The following is a 13,767-nucleotide window of genomic DNA, read 5'->3' on the forward strand; positions in this document are numbered from 1 at the left end:
CTCCCAGTGCCCACATGAGGATATTTCTTCTCCTTAAGAGACACACATAATTCTCTTTAGCCTCCTGGATGAATAATGTATCTCTCTTATACCTTCCAATCATAGAAAAAGCTAGCCAATATCATCAGGGATTCAGGAGAGAAAAATAAAGGCAGTGATTTGAAGCATTCACTCAAGAATGCTGAGGAAAACAAGAAACTCTGTATCCTGTCTTAGAGATGCTCACATGTCCTTGTTTATTCCTGCTTTATTCACAGCAGCAAGGAAATGGAGGTAGTCTAGATAGCCATGAACACATAAAGAGGTAACGAAAATATGATGCATATGCACAACGAAGTTTTACTCAGCCACATAGAAAAACCAAACTAAGGGTCTGGAGAGATGGCTCAGAGGTTAAGAGCACCGATTGCTCTTCCAGAGGTCCTGAGTTTAATTCCCAGCAACCACATGGTGGCTCACAACCATCTGTAATGAGATCTGGCGCCCTCTTCTGTATACATAATCAATAAATAAATAAATCTTAAAAAAAAAACAAAATTAAGAACATTTTAGGGAATGAATGGAACCGGGAAACATTATTTTAAGTGAGGTAGCCTCAGAAAGACAAATACCACATGCTCTCTCTCATACACAGATCCTGGCTAACTTGTGTGTGTGTGTGTGTGTGTGTGTTTCAACGTGAGAATGGGTATGATGAGTTGATGCCAGGAGACTAGGAAGGGGCATATGAGAAAGAGAAAGGGAGTGTTAAAGAATGGGCAGTGGGGAGGATAACAGAACAATATGACGTGAAAGCGAGCAGGGGTACCAGGGATAGGAGGTAGGACAGCAGGATGAGGGAAGGGAGCAGGTGAGAAAAATCACTAAAACTAAGAGTATATCCAGATACCATAGGAGAATCTGCTCTTATGTATGCTAATTCAAAAATTAAATTCCAGTAAAATGTTCAAATATTTTTCTTAATTCTTGGAAAATCCCAGTGTATTTTGACCATAGTCACACCAACTCTTCCCAGATTTACCCCCAACTTTTCTTTAACTCACCCTAACTTTTTTTTTTAAGTGAACCCATCGACTTCAATTTGTACTGTCCAAATATTCCTGGGAATGAGGATATCCACAGAAGTGTGGTTGACCCACCAGGAACCACACCCTTAAAGAAAACTGGCTCTCCCTTTCCCAGAGGCCAACCCTGACCATAGCTCCTCAGTCAGGGTGAGGCTCAAGGCTGCCTTCCCACTCCTTGCTAGAATGTTGACTGGCTTGGTCTTCTGCAGATCTTGTGCAGGCAGTCACCGCAGTTGTGAGTTCATGCATGCAACGGCCTTATCACATCCAGAAGATATTCTTTCTACTGGTACATTTCAATCTTATAAGGAAAATAATTCTGTACTCTTTTTATACATATAAGATGATATGTGACCTAATTTGAGAACTGTTAATAAGGCCAATTCAGCTATTTAACTTGTAATTTTGACCTTGGAAAGGACATTTAAGCTTTGCTACAACACTGGAAGTTAATATTACAATTGCTTTCATTTTATTCTCAGAAAACTGAAGCCCTGAAGAGGACAGCTAAGCTGCCTGGGGGCACCTAATTGCCAAGATTTTACTGGCTTCAAAACCCAGGCAGAGGCTCACATCCGCTACTATGGCTCATCCTCCCCAGCAGAGCTTAGAGCTCCTGTGCTGAGCATGTCTGTATATTTCCTTTATTTGAAAGACAAAAAACATCAAGAAAAACTAGGGGAGAAAGTTGCCCTTGCTGAAGATATGTTCAAGCCCACCGTGTCTTTGATATCACAACTATGGTCCACCCTTGAGATGCGTCTTCTTGAACCTATTTGTGGACAAAAATCCAAAGACAGCAGATAATTTTGGTGCTCTGAGCACTGGAGAGAAAGGATTTGGATATAAGGATTCCTCCTTTCACAGACTTATTCCAGGATTTACGTGCCAGGGTGGTGACTTCATTCACCAATTATGGCACTGGTGGCAGGGTCCGTCTATCGGGAGAAACCTGAGAATGATAACCTCATCCTGAAGCAGCCAGGTCCTGGCATCTTGTCCAAGGCAACTGCTGGAAGAAACACACGTGTTCCTAGTGGTTTGTCTGTACTGCCAAGACTGAGTGGGTGAAAACCATGTGGTCTTTGAGGAGGTGAAAGAAGGTATGAGCATCATGGGAACCATGGGTGTTCAGGGTCCAAGACCTGGAAGAAGATCACCATTGCTGGCAGGGGACAACTCTAAAGGTTTTGACTTTCAGGATCTTACCCTACATTCTTTCTGTAGGTCTGCACAGTAACCCCCCCCCAGTCTGTTCACAATATCCTGTAATCTCTGCTCTCCTGTCCTTTGAGTTCCATGTTTATCTCATTCCCCTCCAAGTCTAGCAGGATTGTAGAGTTAAGGTTATGATTATAAATTTAAAACTAAATAAGAAAAAAGAAACATTAGAACACTGGAAATTATCTATTTTGAAGTATTCAACAAATTAAAAAATTGCTGTTTCTTTATACTGTTGACTCACAATGAAAATCATTTTAAATCTCTAAGGGGATCATTTTCTTTCACTCAGAAATCAATACATATGATTTTAAAACATAAAACAATATGAAAAACTGCTTTGCTATTCAGTTCTTACAGAGGACCTGAAGTGGACGGTGTGTACACATGTTGACCCTCAAGGTCATGGTACACTGAGATAGCTGCCCATATTGCATCAGAAATGAGGACCATGCTTGCTTCATCTCTCCCATGGGGGGCAGGGGGACCACTCTAGGTGTCTCCAGGAGTGATAGAGGTCTATCGCACAGACCAATCTACTGTGAGAGATGCCTGTGGGCCTCAGGTCAAAACAAACAAATGCCAGTGTGGGTTGGTGTTGACGTCAACCACACTACTGGCATGGCAGACAGGAGGGCTAATCTGTTTATACAGATAAGCTTTGATGTAGAGCCTATGCCAAAATTTAGACTGGGCCACCCTCAGCTCCTCCACCAACATGACCTCTTACCCCTACCCTTTCAATGGCCAACCTAGAGTAACCTTGCTTGAATACAGAACGAGCCAAGCCCTACAGTTTATGTGTAGGTTCAAGAGCAAGACTGGGAGATGAGTCGCTCCAGTTGTGTGAGCATGAAATAGTCATGGACCCTCCTTGGGCCTCAGCTCCCTAATCCATTAAGGAGACCGACCCAGGGCTAAATGGGTGGACATGTAACTAAAAGAACAATGGCTGGTGTGCAATAAGCATAAGCTGCCATTTTACCTCCAAAAGCATGCCAGAAGCTTTACCCCATAGCACCACTTCCCAACATCTCTCCTCCATGTTCATGTACCCACCAGTTTATACTTTCAAGTCTCCATGAACTGTCTATTGGCAATATTTCCTATAAATGGAATCCTATAACATGTAATTTGTTTTTGATTTTGGGTTTGGATTTTTTTTTTAAAGATGACAAGACCAGAAAAGAAGGCTTTGCATTTGAGAAGCCAAACAACAGGATCTACCACCCCTCCCCCAGAATACCACAGCATCAGCTGTCTTTTCTCACAGTCTCTCAGTGGGCTGACAGGAGGAGGCTCAGCCTGATTTAGAGTTATGAAACATTTTAAGCACTGAAGCTCATTTTTCATTCCATATATCCCTTCTATCCTACCACCTTCTTCCACAGAAGTCTGCAGGATAACCCTATGACAGCATGTCATTACTGACTAATTGTGTCCCCAGTAGGAGATGAATTCCTTCGGCTCCGGCCTGCAGGAGAAGCCTTCTGATTGAAGTAAGAAAAGCTTCTTCTCACACGTGGTAGGTAGTCCCAAGCTGACTCTCCATGTGTTCAAAGCATAACAGTAGGGAGTCTTGCTTTAAAACATATTCAGGCCATCTTTTGACCTGAAGAATGCTACTGAATTGCTTACAGGAAGAAAGTCCCTATATGGCTCTTACCCAGGAAGAAATCATGCAGAGTGAGTGAAAGACATATCAAATCCATTCCTGATTCGAGAAGAAAATACAGGTATGTTTATAAGTTTCTCAAAACCTTGAGATATTCTGGCATATGGTTCTGGAGGAGATCACAGAGTGGAGGGCATTTAGCTGCCACTACAGATCCAGCTAGGATTTTTAAACAGCAACAACCCCTGGTTCCATGGCCAGTGAGTGAGCCTCAAGAGAGCAGCCAGGAGCAATACACCAACGCAGACATCAACTACAGGTCTAGTTTTAGGAAAAAAATATTAAGAAATATGTTCATGGAAAATATGCTATACCCGATTGTGCAATTGAAACTTTGGGACACCTTAGTATAATTTACTATGAAGTTTGTTTTATAGATATTGTGTGGTCAATTTTGGGACTAAATAACTTTATTCAGAGGAGTGTAATAAAAAGAGCAATGGATTAGAGTCGTTGCGCCGGCCCTAGGCGGATGTGGAGCTCCTTGCACCCCGTTTCCTGCTCCTGTTTTCTCCCTTGCTCACTGGCAGGATGGCCCACAAGCAGATCTACTACTCGGACAAGTACTTCGATGAGCACTATGAGTACCAGCATGTCATGTTACCCAGAGAACTCTCCAAACAAGTACCAAAAGCTCATCTAATGTCTGAAGAGGAGCGGAAGAGACTTGGTGTCCAACAGAGTCTAGGTTGGGTTCATTACATGATTCATGAACCAGAACTGCATATTCTTCTCTTTAGACGACCTCTTCCAAAAGAACAACAAAAATGAAGTACAGCTGGGATCACCTAATCATTTTCAATTGAAAAATGTACAAATCTTTCATCAGACCTGTGCATGAGCTGTATTCTTCACAGCAACAGAGCTCAGTTCAATGCAACTGCAAGTCGATTATTTTAAGTTGTTAAAGATAAATTTTCTTGAATTTTTTTTCTTAATATAAGCAGTGCCTATTTTACTTTACCTGTTACTTTTGTTAAATAAAGTTTGTATGTTGCATTTAAAAAAAAAAAAAAAAGAGCAATGGATCTTGGACACAAAACACCTCGAGCCAATCATCATTCATTAATTCAACATTCTTGTACCTTCAACAAATATCTTTGTTTCTTCTTTCTCTACTTCCATTGTAAAACAACCGTGACCCCCAAGACCCTTCCAGCTCTAAGAAATGACTGACGTCTAGTTTCACCAATGAGCTGATGTGAGCTGTTACGCAGCCTTGAAGTCTTGCTCTCCTGGAGTCAGGATGAATTCCACGGAGTGGAAAACAAAGGGCGATTCCTGTGCCTCTGGTTTGGGAATTTTCCAGAATATGACTAAAATGGAGAGTGGTTTCGAATGTGGCAATGTATTCAAGAATAACATTGTGCTTATGTCCCTTGATTTTTAGCTGTCACAGGGGCAGGGTGTCCTGATGCCTCTCTAGGAAAACCAGCTCCTCCTGAAGGTGTTAAGCTCTGAGCTGACTAATCTTCAAGCAACTCAGGGGAATAGCAGACAGAGCAACAGACAGTTTCTGTGAGAGACGACTAGTTAGAGCGTGGACCCAGTGTTGGGCCATTTTTGTGGGTTACTAGAGCAGATTCAGCCTTTTGTGACTGTGGTGGAGACTCCCATTGCCCTGTGGCTTCTGATTACAGGTTCACTCAGGTCCATTGGGATTTTTTTCCTTCTAGGTCAATCCTTTTTATCAAAGGACTTAATGGCGATCTCTGGACACTCATACTGATTACATTGAGGTCACATTACACTCTGGCCCCATCTGAAAGGGATATCGGGGTCCTCTCTACATACTATACCCGCTCATAAGGCTGGGCATTGCCCTGATTTAGAACTTCTTAGAAACTGGGCTGCTACACACACACACACACACACACACACACACACACACACATACACACACAAAACAAAAACTCAAGAATGGGCCTGTAAATTGCACACTTTACACGCAAGCATATTTAAATTGCGTTTGGCGATTCAACACAGTTCGCATTTCCAGTTTACAAATGATGACCCTCTCTGTACCCGTAGAACTGGTGAAATAAAACCAAACTTTAACCCACTTGGGTTCCCTTTCTATCCTTGGGATTTTTTTTTTTTTTAACTAGGCTTTGTTTCCCAATCCATTTGAACAAAGCAAGAGATATCAGCTTTCACTGTAGCCAAAACATTTTGCAGGAGCTGATGAAAAAAAGTCATCATGAGGTAGATAAGAGGGTACACATGATATCACCACAAGGTCAAACAAAGTTGATCTTAAATAGTTCTCAGTGGCCTAGGTTGAGCATCCCATCATTTTTGCTTACAGGATGCATACTCCTTAATCTAACAGACATTCTCTCGCTACAAAGTCTCAAAAGTCAACCTTCTCGCTCAGGTTCCTGTTTACATCTCAGGAACAACCCAGTACCAACTCTGACATCCACTGCTGTAGGAAAGGGCTGAGCTCAAACGTTACCCTGCAGTGCTGTGAGGACCAGGCTTGTGGGTGGGTTACATGCTTTGCAGGGAAGCAGGTTTGTGGTATTTTTACATAAACTGGTCTCTGCTTCCCAAAGAGCCAGAGAAATCTTTTTTTTTTGTTTGTTTGTTTTTTGTTTTTTGTTTTTCGAGACATGGTTTCTCTGTGTAGCTGTGCACCTTTCCTGGAACTCACTTAGTAGCCCAGGCTGGTGAGAAATCATTTTTCACTAAGCATTCCAATAATCAATAAAGCAAAGGTACAAAGTGCCTGTGAACGTGACAGTTCAGAAGCTGCCCTAACAGCCTACAAGTGACTTTAATGTCCTCGTTGGGGTGGCAGTTTTAACTTTTATATAGTACAATTACATATAACAAAACAATTATCAAGCAAGAATTACAGTTACAATATTAAAGAAGATATCCTATCTATCTTATATTTGTGAGTTTAAGGTTTTATATCTAACTTATCTTTTATCATAACTGAGGAAATTATAACTATCTAGGCTTCAACCATATCAAAGACCTCAGAAGGATATAATATTACCTGAGAACCGGGAGAAGGATACAAGCATTTTTTGGGAGTCTTGTAGTGTAGACAGAGACAGCTGGCAGCCTGGACAGTCACCTAATGTTTCTTTGTAAAGTTGGGGCATTTCTCTTCAGGCCACAGGGCTAGAGTCTCTCGGTCACTTCTCTCAGTGTCCTGTATAATGTCTGGCAGTTTCCTCTGCGAAGCAGGAACCTGAAGGACCATTTTGTCAAGCAAAGTTCAGTGGTCACCTTTCTATGGGTCCTGCATGTCCAGTCGATCAAGCAGTCCAGGCAAGAACAGTTTCTTGCCCAAATGGCTATTTTTGTCAAGGTGAAGGTAAGATATGAAGTGTCTTCAATGTCCATCCTCCTCTCTGAAGTAAAACAGTGCTGCCAGGAGCAGACATGTCTTATTGTCCAGAAAGTCTAAATTTTAAAAGTATTTTAAATGCCATATTCTGTAGGTCTTTGAAGTATTTGAAGATTACCTATCTATCTGAAATATCTCTATGTATATCTAGAAGACTTAACTAACATGGCTATGAGTATGATTATCATAGATGACTAATTATTCATCTATTTTTAATTATCCATTTTAATTTAAAATGAGCTATACAAACATAATACCTTAAACACGAATAGAAATATACACATAGTATAACAAAATTAACTTTAAGTTTGTATCAATAGACTAAAATCTATACCAATGTAAAACATTTTAAATGAGTTGTTGTTCTTTAGAAGTAAGGTTTCTTAATCTACCCTTTTATCCTGTTATATCTATATCATATCCCCTTTTCTTCTTTAGAAAGAGATTGCATTTATAATAAACCTGTTTTAAATAAAATAGTGGTTTTTCTCTGTCCCATACCAGAGGGCTCTTCTGATTTGGGACATAAGAAGCTACTTAACCTTTTTTTTAAACAATGTGCTTGGGTTTAGAGAAGGAGTGAGCCAATTCCATCTCCAAAGCCAGCTGGGAATTTGGGCGTAGTTATTTTTTTACTACTTTCTGCTGGAGGGGGGGGGGTGCTGTATCTTATGGGGACATAAAGAAAATTTTAGGATTATGGAGTAGTCTGTGAAGGTAAACTTCTGAGCCAGTTACCTTGAAACCATTCTGGATGTCAGATCATCTGAGCCATGGTGTCATCAGAGACCTTTTCAGGTGGTCTTGGCTGATCAAACCTGATGTATCTTAATCTGGAACAAATCCATAGCCTCTGGCTTTCTGTGGAAACAAAAGCAGAGACTCTTTTCCAAAGCAACATATCCTTATATCCAAATTTTGAAGTCAAGGTACCTTTAAAATTTACATATTTGTTTAACTCAACAGCTTTTATGATCAAATCTTTTTTTGTAGTTAAAAATCCCAAAGACAACATAAACCAGATTCTCTGTGTAATATCCATCTTTGTAAGACTGAAGCGCCGCTGTGGCTGCTGGCTCCGCCCACCTCAGCTTTTCAACATGGCGGTGGTACAGTTTACGGCCAGCTCTGGGTCTGGAGCCATGTGTACCATCAACTATCAGAAGCAGTTCTATCAAAGCAGTGCATAGCCCAGAAACTTTTTTTTTTTTTTTTTAACTAGCAAAGGCTAAATCTACATGTAGCAAAGTAAAGTGCCGTTTGTAGACTCCTCATTCACGCCACATTGTAGGTCAGACGAACACGCCAGGAACCTGCCGTAGTACCTCAAACTGGCAGGCTGCCGCTAACTTGAGAGAGACAAGTAGGAAGCTGTTTTTAGCTCCATTTTAGAATCTTTTTTATCAGGTTTTAGGTTGAAACTCTTGCCCTACGTTGGGCGCCATTTGTAGTTGGAGAGCCCCCGTGGTCCCACAACCCACATATAAAATAATCATACAGACACTTATATTATTTAAACTGCTTGGCCATTAGCTCAGGCCTACCATTGCCTAGCTCTTACTCTTATGGGGGGGGACAGCTCTCAAAGCCACACAGAGACTAACATTATATGAAAAAACAACTCATTCAGACTTTTCAAAAGCAAAAAAGGCCTGTCATAAAAAGTTTGCTTATTCACACCCGACATCCCCTTAGTTCAGTTGGACATCTTCAGCAAATATCAGTCTCTACTGTAAGGAGTCATTTCTTAATTTTCAACCTTACAAAAAGTCCACAGAATCTCTCTCTTGCCAATCTATAACCCAGCTCCTCTGGAAGTTTCTGTAGCCTGCACATGGTTGCCCTTGTCAGTCAAGCTAGTCCTCTACTTGTGCCTCGTACATCTCTGCAGACACTGTTCGTGTAAAACAGGAATCTTCTTTAACTACGGTTTTTGACTCAGTTTCAACGGTCTCCTGAATATGTCTGTCCATAAAGCCCTACCCCTAAATAAGACACCCCAGAATCCACACGTGGAGCTGAACTTGAGCATATTCTTGACTTGGATTGAGCAAGTTGGCACCAGATGACAGATTCCTCAAACACAAGACATTTCCCACTTTGTGCTCTAAATTTCTGTATGTAGAAGATACGATGACATTTTATATAACACATAAAACAGAGCTGCAAGCTTTTTCTTAAAAAAAAAAAAAAAGTTCACTATGAATCTTAGTATAAACAGATCCTTTGTAGAAACAACAGCTGATTTATTTGATAGAGTGCGATGCTTAAATTTATGCATCAACACACATAAGCTATAGGGTATCCAAGTATTTGGTCAGACCGTATTCTGGATGTTTGAGGATAAAATTAAATCAAACCAAGTATACTAAGCAGACAGACCTCCACAATGTGTGTTCTACACCACTGAAAATCTGAAATGGAGCTAAAGGCTGGTGTCCCCCCAGGCATCAGCGTCTGGCGTAGAACGTCTGCTCTCTGGTTGCACCATAGCCTGACAGCCTTTGGACTTAAACTGGGAGGCTGTGCTCCAGGCTTTGAACTTGCAAAGGTCCACAACGGCAGGATGAGGCAATACCTTGTAAAATCTCTCCCTCTCTCCTACAAACATGGATGATACAGATTAAACATGCACGTATTAATAACTGCTACAGAGTCATCTCTAAGCAGGGTAAGTCAGTGAGCTAGCCCAGCAAGCTAAGTCAGTGAGCTAGCCCAGCTGTAGAAGATGGAACATCAGAATATAAGATTAGCTATAGCTTTCCAGATCAGGCCAGGCTGCTGCCTATGTTACAGGAGGAAAAATAGCACATAGAGTTTGGGACCCACAGGGGTAAAGGTGGACCCAGATCTCATGATGTAGGCAGCTTAGAGAATGGGAGGGTACTTTTAAGGAAATAAATTTAAAATGACTAAAATATCAGAACTGTAAGTACACATAAACACATCACTAAGGGAATTTTCATGGTCTAGCCTAGGGTGCCTGCCTGTGGGGGTGCTCAATTTAGATTCTGCTCATGGCAAGGTAAGTCTGCTTCTAGGAAAATTTAACCAAATGGACTACACAATTTGGAGCTTCTGACTCACTGCTTGCCAGGCTTCGGGATGCTGGGGGAGACAGGAAAAAAGAAAGGTGAGGACAGATGCCGATAAATTTTGACAACTAACTTTTGAAATTCTTTCCAGACTTGAGCAAAGTAACACATGCCCTCCTGCAATAAAGCTAGTGAAAGTGATACATGCATTATTTACAAAGAAAAACATGCCTATAACAAATACAGTATGGTTGGTAAATACAAATGGGATGGAGGGTTTTTTGCTTTTTGGTTTGTTTTTATTTATACCACTTTGGCTGATGGTCAGTTTCTAGTGAAATGAATGCTAAGGGGTTATCGCATAACTGCTTCTCACAGTGGAGACAGAGACTGTAACAAGACCACTTTCAAGTTGTTCAAATAGAGCTGTTCACACTGGCGAGGTGTTACATATGGGCTATGGAATGGCCAAAGGCAGTTTGCAATTGTTGCAAGCAAGGAAATGGGTTGGCTGTCTAGAAATTCTTAGGGGCTAATAAATAGGTTTATCCAAATGCAAAACTGTAAATTTTGGCTTACCTGAAGCTACCAGTTGATTTTGGTTAAAAGTTAATGTATGTTTTTCCCTAAGCAGCAAGCTTCTATACAATTTGGTGTGTGTGTGTGTGTGTGTGTGTGTGTGTGTTTAATCAAGGTTACTGAACATGGTGGTGGAGGAAAATGTTGACTTCACTCTTTGCTATGGTGCTATCACTTTTTACAAGTTCCGTGTCTTCATTTCTACATCAGAATCTTCATTTGTGGTTGAAGACCTCGTAAATACTGAAGTCAGTTATGGCTCCTGCCTGTGCTCTTTTCAAAGATGCAGCATCCTCGGACAAACAAAAATGAGAATATGATTTATCCCAATGGAGCTAGTTCCCATATCCTTTTTACAGACTAGGAAACTAAGGGACCCCGATTTTCACTGCAAATGGCCAGTGCAACAACTACAGAAATTAAGAGCAGTTGAGTCCTGCCTCCCTCAGGGAGATATAAAACTCCTAAGCGGCAAACTGAGGAAAGACCCGCTGTTGACAAGCCGTAAATCTTGATTGGATGGCCCCCCGCTAAGGAACGTGGCCAGGCTCCTGAATTCTGTATTCACTGTACAGGTGTTCTTTTCCCTTGCTCATCATCGCAGAAACCTTCGGGAGAAGAGCAAGCGTGCAGGGTGAGAATCCCAAGAAGTGGGGAGACAGAAACGAGATAGATGGCAGTAGCAACCAGGCCAAGAGTGCAAAGGTTCCACTCGAATAGCTTCCTCTTCAGGACCATCGCTGCAAGCCGCCAGCTGGACCCGGTCCTCCAGATTCACAGATGCGCTGGGCTTGGGAAATAAGGCACGTGTTTCAAACACTCCAGATTCGTGTGTGTTTGTGTGTGTGTGTTCATACATATGCTACAGACCCTAATTATTCACTGTAGTTATAAAATAGCTACAAATACTAAATCAGCAAATATTGAAATGTTGCTCCTAAAGAGAAATTCAGGGTTGGGTTCCTGCTAGCTTCTGGTTGAGGCATCTTGCTAACCCATCAGTGTATAACCTTGTTTTACATTACTGTCTACTAACTACTCCTTACAGCAGCTCTGTGACATGTGCCTGAATGAAGTGTAGCTAATCTAGCAAATGTGTTTTCTCTCTAAGGTACACCATAGCTTTCTTGGGCTAAGGAACACCAGACAACAGCACCACTGTGATTAAAGCCATTTTAACACTAAAATACTAAAGAATATGGAAAAATGCAACAACAAAAAAACGTGGTATCAAATACATTGTGTGTGCTGTGGAAAGCAGGGCATGTGCTCGTTGGACCTCAGTTGGGGGCATACATAACATGCAATTCAAATTTGTCAGCACTCTGCACATGTATGTGAGTAACCACTGAAGCAACGTGGTGTTGTTCAGGCAGTTTTACAAGTAAACTTTCACAAGCAGATCTGTCTAAAAGCACAGAATCTACATAAAATGAGGTCAGCTATGTCTACTGCGCAAATCAATTAGTGTCATCATAGGCAATCAATATTTATTAGTATATATGCTTAGCTACAGGTTTTTGTGGTAGTTTCTTGGAGGGTGCAGAAATGTAATCCTTAAGGAATGCATAGATTACTGGGGAGCCACAGCATTGTTGTATACAATGATAATGAGGAAAGTCAGGAGAAAGCCCGGCATGGCTGAGTGGTGTAGCACATGTTATATGAAATATATGCATGATTTTATTGCTGTTATGGTTATCTTATGAATTGCTTTCTACATCAACTTTTCAGGGAAAACTGAATTAAGAAGTTAGATCAGCACTGTTCAATTATGATAGATCATAGCCTCATGTGACTATTCAAGCTAAAATCAATTAAAGATTAGATTTTTCAGTCCCACTAGGCACATTTCAAGTGCTTACAAGTGACACGTAGCTAATAGTTACTTATCTGACAGTGTGGCCATAGAACATTTTTATAGGATTAGAACATTCCATTGAAGAATGCTTATTTAATTTCTGAGATTTATGTTTTCAAGAAACCAATCAGTGAAGAAAATCATAAATACCAAAAAAAATCTCATTGGAAACTACATAGACTGATTTATATTTCTCTTAATAACTTGGAAAGGAGAAATTTTAACACTTTTTCACACTCCCCCTCTCTCTGTCTCTCTCCACAACCCAGCAATATTGTATTATAACAGCCCCAAACAGCTCACAACTTTCCAAAAGGTCTTCCAACAGCGCCGGCATGTCTATGATAAATAAACAACAGTCCTCTGACACTGTGGAGCTCAGTGAGGGTTCATCACACATCAAAAATAAACTTAGTCTGTTTTTCTAAAGGCCTTTCCACTAGGTCTTGGCCAAGAGGCCACGAAGCAAATCTGATTGCATTTGTTTGAGTTCATTCTCATGGAGCCACTGTAAGTTCAAATGTGCCATAAGGAGCCTTGCTTGGTGAATGAGCCAAAAGACAGAAATGTCCAATCAGATTCATCACAGTTTCATTCAATGTAAACTTCATAATACCAAGTCGTTCCCTTAGAGTTCATCAAGTTCCTTAAAAACTTCTAAGTATTGATCCATGAACTCTGGGATCCTAAACACCCTGGGTGGCTTTACCAACCCTGATTCCCCTTGCTACTACTTCTGCATGTGACAGTCATTTGTGAGGGTCAGAGCAGAGGACAAAAGGAGAAATTCTCTGCCAATCTCATGCTGTCTAGGCCTTAAATGGGCAGCTTGGAACTAGTCTGCTCAGTTTTCAGATCTCCAAGTTAAAACAAAATGTTCCAGAATATACCACTTTTCATCCTGCCCTTCCATTTCCAAGCTCTCTTCTCTTTCCTAGCCTGGCTTAGGGGACACTTCCCCTATC

The 13,767-nt window shown here is 41.0% G+C and overlaps 1 protein-coding gene across 1 annotated transcript; it reads left to right on the forward strand.

The window, feature by feature from the left end:
- The first annotated feature begins 4,494 nt into the window (after positions 1-4,494).
- Positions 4,495-4,745, forward strand: LOC118570221 (cyclin-dependent kinases regulatory subunit 2-like). The gene has a single exon (XM_036168575.1). The coding sequence runs from the start codon at positions 4,495-4,497 to the stop codon at positions 4,732-4,734; it is 240 nt and encodes a 79-aa protein (XP_036024468.1). The 3' UTR covers positions 4,735-4,745.
- Positions 4,746-13,767: the final 9,022 nt, after the last annotated feature.

This window comes from Onychomys torridus, chromosome 19 (genome assembly GCF_903995425.1).
Source record: "Onychomys torridus chromosome 19, mOncTor1.1, whole genome shotgun sequence".
In the NCBI taxonomy this organism is placed as follows: Eukaryota; Metazoa; Chordata; class Mammalia; order Rodentia; family Cricetidae; genus Onychomys; species Onychomys torridus.